General features: G+C 39.2%; 1 protein-coding gene across 7 annotated transcripts in view; it reads left to right on the forward strand.

Annotated features, from left to right (window-relative positions):
• Positions 1-2,345: 2,345 nt before the first annotated feature.
• The window catches only part of LOC113518558 (uncharacterized), a 142,215-nt gene continuing 128,422 nt past the window's right edge, over positions 2,346-16,138 (forward strand). For 2 of the 7 annotated variants that reach the window (XM_052892862.1, XM_052892864.1), the window contains exon 1: positions 12,711-12,984. Coding sequence is in view for 1 of the 7 variants with exons in the window: in XM_052892865.1 (XP_052748825.1) it covers positions 2,361-2,392 (32 nt within the window). In the remaining 6 variants the exon portion in view is untranslated. Of the gene's footprint in view, positions 2,393-12,698; positions 12,985-16,138 lie in introns of those variants that run through there. The other 5 variants (XM_052892865.1, XR_008252607.1, XM_052892866.1 and 2 more) reach the window with 5 other exon arrangements.

Here is a 16,138-nt window from a genome sequence, read left to right on the forward strand (position 1 = left end):
TGAGCAGCAGCGTCCCTCTTAAAACATCACTAAAATCCTATCTGCAGTTGCCAACCCGCCTGCCAAACGTGGCATCTACAGGCAAATCGCACAGGGAAGGTTTATGTTCAGCAGTGGACAGTTAATGGCTGGTAAGATGATGATGATGAAATAATATTAATATGCAAAACAGCCGGTGTTGGGGGGAAGGGATTGTTAGTACTGCCGACTACCAGTTCCATTGCTAGCAATATACCCTGTCAAATCGACCTCCACGTGGTCCCCCCTGGAAACCATCGTACTGAATTCCAGGTGTATTCATCACGATGGGCTAACTGACCTGCCTTATGAGCTAACTGGGTTTTCATTCTCATCTATCTCCCTTCACTGGTGCTCCGCCAGCGTATCCCGTTAGCGCAGGCGGGGTTACCATACCATTTTCGCCCATCAAAAAAAAAAAACTGACCTGCCTTTTTATTCTCACCTAACATCCCTCACTGGTGTCCAGTCAGCGTATACCGTTAATGTAGATGGGATTACCATTTCATTGTCATTTATTAAAAAAAACCGGCCGGTGTAAAACTAACCTCTTCGTTGCATACTATAAAGAAAACATAACCTACAAATGTTTAGAAAATAACAGATAAGTTTACCTTTTCATGGAACTCGATTATTGTATTATATTTTTTAATCCTAATATCACTTTAACGAACACAGACTTATAAACTGTAGTCTCTCACTTTCATCGTATGAACTGTAAATGTTCAACTAAAATCTCTAATTAGTAATAAACGCCGGCGTCCATTCTAACAGCAATGATGGTCCGATTCTACGTTCAGGTGACGACCAATAAGAAACACGTTCATTACACACACAATGGTACACGTACGCGATGTTTTATTTATAAAAAAAGAAGCACAACATCTGAGATCTGTTTTGATTTTAAGGTTATGACGTGGTAATGACCGAGGAAGGCGGGTAGTGCGCGTGCGCGAAATGTAGACGTGGCTCTTAGACATGTAACTACCTATAAGACTATACAGTATCTGAAAGTAATTCTATATGCTTCGTTTATACTGTGGCACCTGTATACATTTTTACTGCTGCCAATTTTAGACACTGAATCTATATTATTAAAAAAAATGTTATCTGTCTTTGGGGTATCCTAAATTATTAGCATTAGATGGAGTGACGACATCAAATGCATTGCAGAAAATCAGTGGATGGGGGAAAAGGATTGTTAGCAATGGAGTTTGACAGCTCCATTGCTAGCAATATGCCTTATTAGGTCGACCTCCATGTGGTTCCCCCTGGAAACCATCGTGAACAATTCTTGTTGAATTCGTCACGATGGGCTAACTGACCTACTTCATCCCCACCTATCATCCTTCACTGGTGCCCCGCCAGTGTATACCGATAGCGCGGGTGGGGTTACCATTCCATAACCATCCATAAAAAAAAGAATCAGTGGATGCAGTCCAGCAGTGGGCAGATAATGGCAGAGATGATGATAAAATTAATTAACAGGTTGACATTCTTAGCTCAGATAACTGAAAAATGTGGGTTCGTTTTCGACCAAGTTTTAGAAAGAAAAATATTTCAACCAGATAGTAATTTATTTATATCTTTTTCACAAATATAATAAAGAATATAGGTGTAATATAAATTATAAATTCTTTATAAGTATTTTTTTTATACAACTTAGAATGGCAAACAAGCTGACGGCCCACCTGATGGAAAGTGGTAACCGTCGCCTATAGACATGAGCAGTACCACGGACATAACAGAGTATACTGTTTCGCCCATGATACCCCCCATGCGTCCCCATTCCTGAGGACTCAGGTGTTATTCCTCTGTACTCAGTAAATTCACGCCATATCCCACCCTTCAAACCGAAATACAGCCATGCAAACACAACTGCTTCACAGTTGAAACACGAATGAGACAGAGATACCTAAGCAATCGACTTTTGTACAAAGTCTCCCTCTGGTAAATATTTATATTTATATAATATTTATTTAGTAATAATTAAGAAATAAATTATTAATTAAGTAATAATACTTATATGTTATAACTAAAGCACAGCACAGAAGTTAACAATCAATCCTAAAAAAATACCTGTTCTTTTACCGAAACTGGGACTCCATTTATGGAAAAACTATGCCCACCACGACACCATGAAGTCAGTATTATCTTTCCACATCATAAACAAGCACATATAATCAACTGTGTCTATATTTAGTGATTCATTCATGATTAAACCAAACGATTCTGAAGTCCTACAGTGATAACAGTATACTGATTGCAATCCAATAAAATTCAGTGTCAATGTTGTTTTATTGTTAGATTCAACTGTTATATTCAACTGTTATATTCAAAATATGATTACAGTGCTTAGAGGAGCTTCGAAACGGTAAGTGTGTTTGTTTTTTTATACAACTTTGATTGTTTAGGTACCTCTGTGCCATTCGTGTTTCAACCGTGAAGCAGTTGTGTTTGCATGGCTGTGTTTCGGTTTAAAGGGTGGGATATGGCGTGAATTTACTGGGTACAGAGGAATAACACCTGAGTCCTCAGGAATGGCAACGCATGGGGGGGTATCATGATGGACATTTTTACATTTTAAAAAGTGACCATTAAGGCTGCACACGCAAAGAAAGCTTAATAAAAATCGGTAAAAAAACTTTTAAGTTAAACGGTTTTATTTTATGTGCACTGAAAACTACAAAATAAATAAATAGTTACTTACCTATCAACCTACGTAGGTGATCTCGGTCATTAATATCTCTGATGGTAGTGGTTGTCATAACATGAACCATGTCAGCGGCCGAAAGGCAATTCATGAGAGAACACTAACACCAGGGTTTGCTTGGTAGGTAAACTAAGTAGCCCACACTATAACAAGTAGGTATTTTGACCTTCTAGTTCAGAAATATTTTAGTACTAGGCAGAATAGCTTTTAGGCATATTAGACTAAAATAAAAACGTGGGGCCCATTAACTATTTCTGTATTACTTTCTACTATACTAAGTGTGGATTGCATCGACTTATTATAATCGTCATCATCATCATCCTAGCGGTTTATCCCGGTCGCATCCGAAACCTCATAGCTCCGGAGTCCAGGGTCCGCTGAATCGACTTACTATAATCGTAACTGGAGGTTTTGACCATCAATAACCAGCCGTTACGGCTTCACCAGCGAACGCCGAGCTCATGATCTACCAAAGTATAAGATATGCTCTGCTATAGGTATGATTTCAGAGGGGCCCCACGTTTTTATTTTAGTCTAATATGCCTAAAAGCTATTCTGCCTAGTACTAAAATATTTCTGAACTAGAAGGTCAAAATACCTACTTGTTATAGTGTGGGCTACTTAGTTTACCTACCAAGCAAACCCTGGTGTTAGTGTTCTCTCATGAATTGCCTTTCGGCCGCTGACATGGTTCATGTTATGACAACCACTACCATCAGAGATTATTAATGACCGAGATCACCTACGTAGGTTGATAGGTAAGTAACTATTTATTTATTTTGTAGTTTTCAGTGCACATAAAATAAAACCGTTTAACTTAAAAGTTTTTTTACCGATTTTTATTTTCTTGTTTTTAGTATTTAGTGAAATTGTTTACCGAATATTCCTCATTCTATTCAATTCATTCAGTGCATCATTATTACATGGTTTCTTACATGATAATTTAGTACAATCTAATTCCTCAATACATAGCCCTTCCAGAAACTTGACTCGACTTAGAGCCACGTATGCTTGTCCTTCCTCAAACCATTTTGAGCCCAAATATACTACTGCATGGTCGACGGTGCTGTCCTGCATTTTATGGACGGTGAATGCTCATGATAAAACTAAGGGCAACATCCTTTTTTCAGCCGTACCATAATTGAATTTTGCTGGAAACTGTATGGCTTTAGGGTAAACAACGTGCATGCCGTCTGTACCAAAGTCAATTAAAACTGATGATATATCTGTTTCGTACGTATTTGGGTTCGACGGAACTGAGGCCAAAAAATTTCTGTAATGTGGCCTATAGCGTCATTTACCAATCCTTTTGTAACGTCAATGTTGGACCGCAACATTACTTTTGCACCTACAAATATTTCAAGTACTGATGGTAAGCCTCCAGTCTTATTTATATTTGTTGGTATTTTTTGTTTATTGTTACCATGTTGTTCCCACGATTAAGGGGCATTTTGACGGTCGACCCCCCCCCCGCAGTCCAGTAAAGGGGCAAGGCTTAATATACAACAAGATGCGCCCAATCTTGAGGGGGAAGCGCTTACGACATTACATTTTTATCCACCCTAATGCCATACAGTCCTCGGCACGTTTTAACCTATTACCTTAACTTGGGTGGTATAACTACCGCTTACTAACGAGGTATCTAATTACCTATTTTTTTTTATCTGCCCCTCTAACGTCACACAATCTTAGACGCAACTGTTCTCGATACGACTAATCATGCCCCCACCTAATACGCCATTTTGTAACAGCGTCCATCTTGAATTTGAAATTTTGACATAATGACAGTATTCTGCAGTGTAGTCCTATTATTTGATACCCATATTGTGGTGGTTGTGGAAAAATATGTACCTAGTCCGCCATATTGGAACGGCGTCCATCTTGAATTTTAAATTTTGACATAATCATCGTGTTTTACTAGTGTAGCCCTTTCATTTGATACCCATATTGCGGGGGTTAAGGAAAAATATGTAATCCGCCATTTTGTATGGGCGGCCATTTTAGATTTATAATGTTACTGATTTTATTATTGTATTGTCATCTAAATTAAATGTGTGTACCAAATTTCAGATCAATCTGACAACGGGAAGGTGCTTAAATTCCAATTTCTAATTTTGACCCAAATAAATAAATACCGTACGGGTCGAGTTAAATAAAACCGTTTAAAAAACCGTTTAATAAAAATAATCACAACTAATTTAAAGCAATTGTGAATAGGCTATTCTCGGGTCCACAAGCTTCGTCTAAGACCACATCATCACCATCCATCTGGTGAGATGTGTGTCTAGTGTCTGAGTGTCTTGTGTCTGAGTGTCTTGTGTCTGAGTGTCTAGTGTTTAGTGTCTGAGTGTCAAGTGTCCAGTGTCGAGTGTCCGAGTGTCTAGTGTCTGGGTGTCTGAGAGTCTAGTGTCTGAGTGTCTTGTATCCGAGTGTCTAGTGTCTGTATGTCTAGTGTCTGGGTGTCTGATTGTCTAGTGTCGAGTGTCTAGTGTCTGAGTATCTAGTGTCTGAGTATCTAGTGTCTGAGTGTCTGAGTGTCTGAGTGTCGAGTGTCGAGTGTCGAGTGTCGAGTGTCTGAGTGTCGAGTGTCGAGTGTCGAGTGTCGAGTGTCGAGTGTCGAGTGTCGAGTGTCGAGTGTCGAGTGTCGAGTGTCGAGTATCGAGTTTCGAGTGTCTAGTGTCTGAGTGTCTAGTGTCTGGGTGTCTGAGTGTCAAGTGTCTGAGAGTCTAGTGTCTGAGTGTCTTGTATCCGAGTGTCGGAGTGTCTAGTGTCTAGTGTTTAGTATCTGAGTGTCGAGTGTCAAGTGTCTAGTGTCTGAGTGTCGAGTGTCTGAGTGTCTAGTGTCTAGTGTTTAGTGTCTGAGTGTCGAGTGTTGAGTGTCGGGTGTCGAGTGTCGAGTGTCGAGTGTCGAGTGTCGAGTGTCGTCGAGTGTCGAGTGTCGAGTGTCGAGTGTCGAGTGTCTAGTGTCTAGTATCTAGTGTCTGAACGTCGAGTGTCTGAGTGTCTAGTGTCTGGTGTTTAGTGTCTGAGTGTCGAGTGTCGAGTGTCTAGTGTCTGAGTGTCTAGTGTCCGAGTGTCTAGTGTCTGAGTGTCTTGTATCCGAGTGTCTAGTGTCTGTGTGTCTAGGGTCTGGGTGTCTGAGTGTCTAGTGTCTGAGGGTCTAGCGTCTGAGTGTCTAGTGTCCGAGTGTCTAGTGTCTGGGTGTCTCAGTGTAGTCCTATTATTTGATACCCATATTGTGGTGGTTGTGGAAAAATATGTACCTAGTCCGCCATATTGGAACGGCATCCATCTTGAATTTTAAATTTTGACATAATCATCGTGTTTTACTAGTGTAGCCCTTTCATTTGATACCCATATTGCGGGGGTTAAGGAAAAATATGTAATCCGCCATTTTGTATCGGCGGCCATCTTAGATTTATAATTGTAGGTGACTTACATATTTAATATAATTTTGTTTATTTATTTACAAATATTTATTTATATATTGTAAATGACTTGCACAATTAATATTATATTTAATTTATTTATTTACAAATATTTATTCACATATATTTATTTATATATCTTACACACGGTAAATCGTGCCGGCTGGTCTAAAATCGTATAGAGGTAATGAAAACGTGCAGTCGAAAACTACCGCTTTGCTGGACAGTTGTTTTAATATTTGAATGTCGCTTTCGCTTATTTAATATATATATGCTCGCTAATTATTATCTTTGTTTGTGTCCTAGATCTTGTAATGTATATATCTGTGCTTGTATAATCTTTCTCCTTCTGTGTTTATGTGTTTATGTGAGTTGTGAACATTGTGTGAACGTATTTAAACATTTTACAACAGTAAGTCAGACTTTAATTTATCTACTGGCATACCCACCAAATACCTCATCGTCATATATTTACATATTTCCTAAACTGGTGACCCCGTTAGAACATGGAAAAAGAATCTCTAGACGCGCAGCAAGGCGCTATGCAACGTGGAGGGCGCAGGTCCAATGTCAACACGGACGAGAATAATGACGGACGAGATTTTTCTCGTGGGTCTCATGATGGATCGGAAGTATATAAAGTTGCGATTCGTGTACCTCCATTTTGGCCTGAGGAACCGGAAATTTGGTTCGCCCAAGTAGAAGGACAATTTTCAATATCTGGCATTACAAACGACGCAACCAAATTTAATTACGTAATTAGCCAATTAGATAATAAGTATTCCAGAGAAGTGAAGGATATCATCATTAATCCTCCAGCGACTCATAAATATGAAAAACTTAAGGCTGAACTCATCAAAAGACTCACAGCTTCGAATGAGAATAAACTCAAACAATTGTTAATGCATGAGGAGCTCGGAGACAGGAAGCCATCGCAGTTCCTTCGCCATTTAAAAGGACTCGCTGGGGTAGACGTTCCAGACGACTTCATTAAAACTATTTGGATCAGCCGTCTACCCCACGGTATCCAAACTGTGCTAGCGGGACAACCTACTTCTGCTCATCTCGACGACTTAGCAGACTTAGCAGACAGGGTAAACGATCTTACAACATCAACGCCTAGAGTCGCTTCATTAAACCAAGCGTCTTCTTGCACTGAAATTGGCGACCTGAGAAGGGAGATTGCTGAACTTCGGAGACAACTTCAAAGTCTCACGACACAAGGAAGCAGAGGATCCCAGCAGCGATCTTCAAGACGTACCACGCGTAGCAGATCCCGGTCGAATCAGCGGTCCCAATCTAATTACCGCAAATTTCCAATATGCTGGTATCACGGTAAATTTGGGGACAAGGCAAGTCACTGCGTCCGCCCCTGCGACTATCAAGCGGAAAACTCCATGGGCAATCGATAATGGCGGCTGACGATTGCCCGTCTTCCACTACTGGTCGCCTGTTCGTCACCGACAGACATTCGAAGTTGCAGTTTTTGGTCGACACTGGTAGCGACCTCTGTGTCTTCCCTCGGTCGGCGCTACGTGATCGTCGTGCTCGGACAAATTTTGAGTTGTGTGCAGCCAATGGCTCAAACATATTTACTTATGGTTATGTACATTTAAATTTAAATCTTGGCATGCATAGAGATTACAGCTGGCGCTTTGTTGTTGCTGATGTAACAAAACCTATTATTGGTGTAGATTTTTTAAAATTTTATAATCTAATAGTTGATTGTCGCAATAAAAAACTTATAGATAACACTACATCTATAGCTTCAGTAGCTACTTTTGCAAATTGTAAAGATGTCCACTCTGTGAAAGTCTTGACTGGTGATTCTCAGTATCACAAAATTCTTAACGAGTTTCCGGAAATCACTAGACCAGCTGGTACACATCACGCCACACCACATAACACTGTTCACCATATTCGCACGACCCCAGGTCCTCCAGTAGCTAGCTCACCCCGTCGTTTAGCACCCGATAAACTTAAAATTGCTCGACAGGAGTTCCAGTCGATGATTAATAGCGGCACAGCCCGACCTTCGGAGAGCCCTTGGTCGTCGCCTCTTCATTTAGCGCCAAAGAAGGACAACGGTTGGCGTCCATGCGGGGACTATAGAATGCTTAACGCCCGTACCGTGCCTGACAGATATCCAATTAGGCACATTCATGACTTTTCCCATAGCATTTCAGGCTGCAAATTTTTTAGCACGCTAGATCTCGTCAAGGCCTATAATCAGATACCTGTCAGCCCGCAAGATATACCGAAAACGGCGATAACAACACCATTTGGGTTATTCGAGTTCCCATTTATGACCTTTGGTCTTAGGAATGCTGGTCAAACCTTTCAAAGGTTTGTGGACGAGATGACCAGGGGACTTGATTTCGTCTATTGTTATCTTGACGACTTCTTAATCTTTTCTAGGAGCGAAGCGCAGCACGAAGAACATCTTCGTATGGTCTTTGCCAGGCTGAAAGATTATGGGATGCTTTTAAACACGTCTAAATGTGTCTTCGGGGCCCAAGAGGTAACCTTTCTAGGCTACAGTATCTCGGAGCGCGGCACCAGACCATTAGACTCTAAAGTGCAAGCAATTAAAGACTTTCCTGCTCCCACTAATGTACGTCAGTTGAGGAGATTTTTGGGTATGCTCAATTTTTACAGGAGATTTCTTCCTCAAGCTGCTAAAACCCAAGCCCCTCTAAATGCTTTACTGACTGGTGCGGTTAAAGGATCACATCCAATTAGTCTAACAGCTGATACTCTAGCAGCTTTCGAAGCTTGCAAGGATGAACTATCCAACGCTGCATTATTAGCACATCCAGACTGCACTGCTAAACTTGCACTGGTGACAGATGCATCTGATAAGGCGTTGGGTGCTGTTTTACAACAGCTTACAAATGGGTTATGGGAGCCTTTAGCTTTCTTCTCTCGGAAGCTAAGTCCTTCACAAGAAAAATATTCACCCTACGACAGAGAACTGCTTGCAATATACGAGGCTATTAAATATTTCCGACACATGCTCGAAGCTAGGCATTTCATTGTGTATACTGACCACAAGCCGATTAGTTTTGCATTCCATGAAAGGAAGACAAACTGCTCGCCTAGGCAGTATAGACATCTAGATTTTATATCTCAGTTTACCACCGATATTCGTCACATATCTGGTAAGGACAATGTCGTGGCCGACACTTTGTCACGCATTGATGAGCTGAGCGCACCTGTAAGCCTAGAACAGTTAGCTGAAAGTCAAGTCTCGGACCCCGAGTTAGCAAAACTAATCAAGGAAGGTTCATCTTTGCATTTCGAAAAACTAACAGTACCTGGAAGTCACTTACCTTTGTATTGCGACGTCAGTACAGCGACCTCCAGGCCTTTTGTTACAAAGATTTTTCGGAAGCAAGTTTTCGATAGCTTGCATTCCTTAAGCCACCCAGGCGCAGACGCTACCGCCAAATTAGTCGCGGAACGGTTTGTCTGGCCGGGAGTTAGAAAAGATTGTAGGGACTGGGCACGCGCCTGCATTTCGTGTCAGCGTGCAAAAATTAATCGGCACATAACAGCCCCTCCTGGTAAATTCAACTTACCACGTGCGCGTTTCACACAGATTCATATAGATCTGGTGGGTCCACTCCCAATCTCGCAAGGCTATCGGTATTGTCTAACTGCTGTAGATCGTTTTACACGATGGCCAGAAGCAGTACCGATAGAAGACATTACTGCCGAGACCGTTGCCAAAGCCTTGCTGTCGTCCTGGATTGCCCGTTTTGGTTGTCCTACAGTCATTACAACTGACCGTGGGCGACAGTTTGAATCGGCTCTGTTCGAAAGCCTATCTAAATTGACCGGTTTTGAACATAAACGGACAACAGCTTACCATCCACAATGCAACGGTCTCGTGGAACGCTTCCACAGACAACTTAAAGCGGCAATAGTATGTCATGCTAATAATCAGTGGACAGAATCTCTGCCATGGGTCCTGCTCGGCGTCAGAACCGCCTTTAAAGGGGATCTACAGGCATCGTCTGCAGAGTTAGTATACGGTGAGCCTTTGAGACTTCCCGGTGAATTTTTTGAAGCCAACGTACCCGGAACCACAGACATTTCTGAATTTTCCGCCCGCCTGAGAAAAATAGCTGAACATTTACGTCCAGTACCCACTTCACATCATAGTACCCCAAAATGTTTTGTTCATAAAGAACTAGATACTAGTGATCACGTCTTCCTACGTGAAGACGCATCACGTGGTTCACTTCAACCCGCTTATTCTGGTCCGCATAAGGTGATAATAAGGGGGGAAAAATTTTTCAAAATTTTACATAAAAATAAAGAAGTTACGGTCTCCATAGACCGATTGAAACCGGCTTTCATATTAGCAGACCAGGAACAAGAATCCCTACCAGAAATCCAAAAAGATCGTACTACTCGTTCTGGGCGGCGTGTCAAATTTACAGATTTTTATCGCCCTTGACGGTCTCTGGTGGGGGGTGGTGTAGGTGACTTACATATTTAATATAATTTTGTTTATTTATTTACAAATATTTATTTATATATTGTAAATGACTTGCACAATTAATATTATATTTAATTTATTTATTTACAAATATTTATTCACATATATTTATTTATATATCTTACACACGGTAAATCGTGCCGGCTGGTCTAAAATCGTATAGAGGTAATGAAAACGTGCAGTCGAAAACTACCGCTTTGCTGGACAGTTGTTTTAATATTTGAATGTCGCTTTCGCTTATTTAATATATATATGCTCGCTAATTATTATCTTTGTTTGTGTCCTAGATCTTGTAATGTATATATCTGTGCTTGTATAATCTTTCTCCTTCTGTGTTTATGTGTTTATGTGAGTTGTGAACATTGTGTGAACGTATTTAAACATTTTACAACAGTAAGTCAGACTTTAATTTATCTACTGGCATACCCACCAAATACCTCATCGTCATATATTTACATATTTCCTAAAATAATGTTATTGATTTTATTATATTGTATTGTCATCTAAATGAAATGTGTGTACCAAATTTCAGATCAATCTGACAACGGGAAGGTGCTTAAATTCCAATTTTTAATTTTGACCCAAATAAATAAATACCGTACGGGTCGAGCTAAATAAAACCGTTTAAAAAATGGAGTAACTTCTCCCGTTTTCTCAACATTTCCCTTCACTGTTCTGCTCCTATTGATCGTAGCATGATGAAAAGTATACTATAACCTGCCCAGGAGTACGAAGAATAATTGTACCAAGTTTCGTTAAAATCCGTCGAGTAGTTTTTGTTTCTATAACGAACATACAGAAAGATAGACAAAAATTTTACTGATTGCATTTTTGGAATCAGTATCGATCACTAATCACCCCCTGATAGTTATTTTGGAAATATATTTCATGTACAGAATTGGCCTCTCTACAGATTTATTATAAGTATAGATTACAAGTAAAAACCATTTCGAATTTCGTACAATAAGTCGATTTTACGCGATATTAGAACACAAAAAAATAAATAAAAAAATTTTTTTTGCTTCTCTTTCTCTTATTTCTTAAAATAGAAAACTTATATACAGATATTGTACTACGGCTGTCACAAAATACACTGTGACATGCATAGTAACTCTCGTATGTTACCATAAGTGGTATGTCTTCCTACACCATAATTTCATTGTCATGTCACCTTGAACTTGAGACAGCCATGCAAGTAAATGCCTACCTCAATAGCTATTTTATAGTGCTGCTACAAGGCCTTACCAATCGATCGGAACCACAGTGACAGATTATTTAGCAGTTACTTAGTAATAAAAGGCAAACAGGCAAAACCAATTTGTTATAATGATATGCAAGATAATGAATATATATTGCAATACCTAAATAAATGATTATTTATTTATTCAGGTTTCATTCATGTTTCTACCATGGATCAGTTATGTTTGCATGGCTGTATTTCGGTTTGAAGGGTGGAATATGGCGTAAATTTACAGGGTACAGAGGAATTACATCTGAGTCCTTAGGAATGACAACGCATGGGGGGATATCATGGGCGAAACAGTATACTCTGTTATGTCCATGGTACTGCTCATGACTATAGACGACGGTTACCACTTTCCATCAGGTGGGCCGTCAGCTTGTTTGCTATTCTAAGTTGTAAAAAGAAATAAAAAATGTTTTAAGAGGACGCTGCTGCCCATCTCTCGCCCTCCCTTAGTCACCATTTACGACAGCCACGGAAAAGGAAGGGGTAGCCTATTCTATACTGGGATCACACGGGACCGTTCATTTGTTTAGTTGTACTTTTTTTTTTAATTTACCTTCGTCATAGATAACTCAACGTATTTATCTATCTATCTATCGTAACACGTCACGGCGAACCCTGCCATATAAAAAAAGAATAATCAAAATCGGTTTAAAATTAACGAACACTGCATGACAGAAAGCACCTCTTTTTCTATTACAAGGAAAACATCGATTGTAATTGGAAAAACAACTTCAGTAATGTCTCCACCATTACCGTCGTGCGGTCGCATCACCGTCACAATCGTCTCGTGATAACGACAGCCTCCGTCATCTGCGCACGCGCATCGGCCTTGTGCGCCCGCGTCGACTTACCGGTGAGGTGCCAGTAGAAAAAGCGCCTAACTCGACAGCAATAAAACGCACGATCGAATAGTGAATATTTATCTTTAATTATTTACCAACTTAAAAAAAAAAAAAACAGTGCCGCCAATATCATACTGTGAAATGTTTGTTTTGTGCTTGGAGAGATTTCAATGAGTGTGCATAATTTCTTACTTTCATAAGTGTGAGGTTAAACTATTATATTTACGGTAAGAAAAAAACTGTTTGATCACAAAAAAGTTAAACTTCCGATAGACAGGTGTTCAATACATGTTTATTTAGACAATTTAGTACTAAATCGTTTCTAACATCTATTTATGTCTAAGTATAAAAGTCCCATGTCTTCTAATTATTAAGATTATTCTCAAGATCGAATAGCAAAACATAAAAAAATTGCGGTATACCAGGTAACATCTAATCCAGGGGGGAAAGGGATTGTTAGTAATGGAGACTGAGAATCCCATTGCTAGCAATATACCCAACAAGGTCGACCTCCTCGTGGTTCCCCCTGGAAACTATCATGGTTAATTCCTGATGAATTCATCATGATGGGCTAACTGGCCTGTTTTTATTCTCATCTATCACCCTTAACTGGTGCCTCGCCAGCGTATCCCATTAGCGCAGGCGGGGTTACCATACCACTTTCATCCGTCAGAAAAAAAAACCCCAGAATGGACAGTAGGTCCATCCCAGAACGCAAGCTAAGCTTTCAGCTACAGCGCAAAAACAAGACATGTTTGAGAGTACATATGCGCATTTTTAAACCCTCTTTTCCCCTCCGGAAAATAATTTTAAATATACCAACACATAAATCTTTCTTATGAAAATAATATAATCTATTATTATTACTACGCTAAACAGTCGATGGGGGGGAGGGATTGTTAGTAATGCACACTACCTGTCCTATTGCTAACAATATACCCTAACAAGTCGACCTCCACGTGGTCCCGCCTGGAAACCATCGTGCTGAATTCCAGATGTATCCATCACGATGGGCCAACTGACCTGCTCTTTCATTTTCACTAATTTTCATTCTCAATGGTGCCCCGCCAGTGTATACCGTTAGCACAGGCGGGGTTACCATTCCATTATCATCTATTAAAAATAACAGACTATCTGTTATATTATTAGCAATGTAGGGTCAGGTTAACCTCTCCATAGTCTCTCCTGGAAACCATCGTACAAAATTCCAGGTGTATTCATCACGATGGGCTAACTGATCTGCCTTTTTATCTTCACCTATCATCCCCCACTGGTACCACGCCAGCGAACACCATTAGAGCAGGTTTCCATTCCATTGCCATTCATATAAATAAAAAAAAATATATAAAAAATAAAAACAAAAACTACGCTAAACAAATGATTTTTATATGTTTCTCTTTTATATTTTCTTGCACTAGTGTATACCTACTAAAATAATAAAAAAAAAAAGAAATAAAAGCCACTAACTACACTTTGTTCCTTATTTCCTCAATTGCCTTTTACGATATCCCGGAATGAAAGAAGTATTTTTCTCCGACACCGCATAAAGTAACTATGAATATATAATTAGATATATATCATATATAATGTATTTATATTCCCTCCACTGCTAAGTGCTACGGAAATTAGTTTTGCTTGCACTGAAAGACCCCGCACTGAGCAAGGTCTTAAATTTATTGCCCTACACTCAGTTTAATGTATCTTATTACATGTAACCATACTTAGATCATAAAGCGTATAGGTTGACAATATGAAAGAAAGAAAATATAATAAACTATATGTTAGAGCAAGATAGACAAATAGGTCAATAATATAGACTATATATGCTCGAGCTGTTTTGGCGGGAGTATGAACAAAATAATTTCTAATTATTTTTGCGTTTTCAAGTGGAATTAGTTTTAAGCAAATGTAGTTTTTTAAGCGGAGAACACACGACATTTTTAATTTTACCTTCAATAAATCTGTAGAGAGGCCAATTCTGTACATGAAATATATTTCCAAAATAACTATCATGGGGTGATTAGTGATCGATACTGATGCCAAAAATATTCGTTCGTTATAGAAATAAAAACTACTCGACGGATTTTAACGAAACTTGGTACAATTATTCTTCATTCTCCTGGGCAGGTTATAGTATAATTTTCATCACGCTACGATTAATAGGAGCAGAGCAGTGAAGGGAAATGTGTTTGTTACAACAAAACCACTGAACCGTGAGGAAGGACATAGGCTACTTATTTTACGAAAAACAACGGAAACGCACAACAAAGTCGCGGGCAACAGCTGGTACAAAATAAGAGTCGTGACTGTTCTTAAAATTGGCATACATATACCTGCTATTTGGAATGTAGAAGGACATAGGTTGTTTTTTGATTCCGATTATTAATATTCCAATCACGCGAACGGAGTCGTGAGTTAAAACTAGTAGAAATGTCATATTCAGTGATATGAGTGTTGATTATGTTATCTATCTGTCTACTCTCAGGTATATCGATACCTTTTGCTACCTTTTCAGAGATAATTTAATTATATCTTTTTTTTTTCCATCAGGTGGGCCGTCAGCTTGTTTGCCATTCTAAATTGTATACAAAAAGAAAAGCTTTGGTTATGTTTTTAGAGGAACGTTACTGCATAACCCTCGATCATTTAGTTCCCTTACTTGCTTCTTCTTATTATGTAATTCTAACATCAAATTCGTATTTCTTTCGACCCCGAATTCATGAAAAATATTTCATGGTAGACCCTCCGATTGCAAAAGTATCTGAAAACCAATTTACTGACCATATAATTGGTATAGAAAATTATTTATACTTATTATTTATAGACGATTAGATATCATAATACGACCACGAGTGAAGCCGCGGGACATAGCTAGTCTATAACATTTTTTATCTAATCTTAGGCAATCAAATAATTCGAGACAAATATTTATCAGTAACTAATACGTCAAGCACGTACGAAATCATCTAATCTAAATAATAAGGGTGGGTAGGGGGGGAAAGGGATTGTTAGTAATGGAGATTAAGAATCCCATTGCTAGCAATATACCCAACCAGGTCGACCTTCTCGCGATTCCCCCTGGAAACTATCATGGTTAATTCCTGATGAATTCATCATGATGGGCTAACTGGCCTGTTTTCATTCTCATCTATCACCCTTCACTGGTGCTCCGCCAGCGTATCCCGTTAGCGCGGGCGGGGTTACCATACCATTTTCATCTATCAAACAAAATAGGAATGGGTAATATATAGCAATATCTATATATTGGTCCATTAACGAATATGTTAAAAGTATCCATCCAAAATATAAATCCAAAGTATAAATCTAAAAAATAATATTGGATGCCAAACATATAACATTTTTTTTATACAACTTAGAATG

This window comes from Galleria mellonella, unplaced genomic scaffold (genome assembly GCF_026898425.1).
Source record: "Galleria mellonella isolate WM207_F2 unplaced genomic scaffold, CSIRO_AGI_GalMel_v1 utg171, whole genome shotgun sequence".
Lineage (NCBI taxonomy): Eukaryota > Metazoa > Arthropoda > Insecta > Lepidoptera > Pyralidae > Galleria > Galleria mellonella.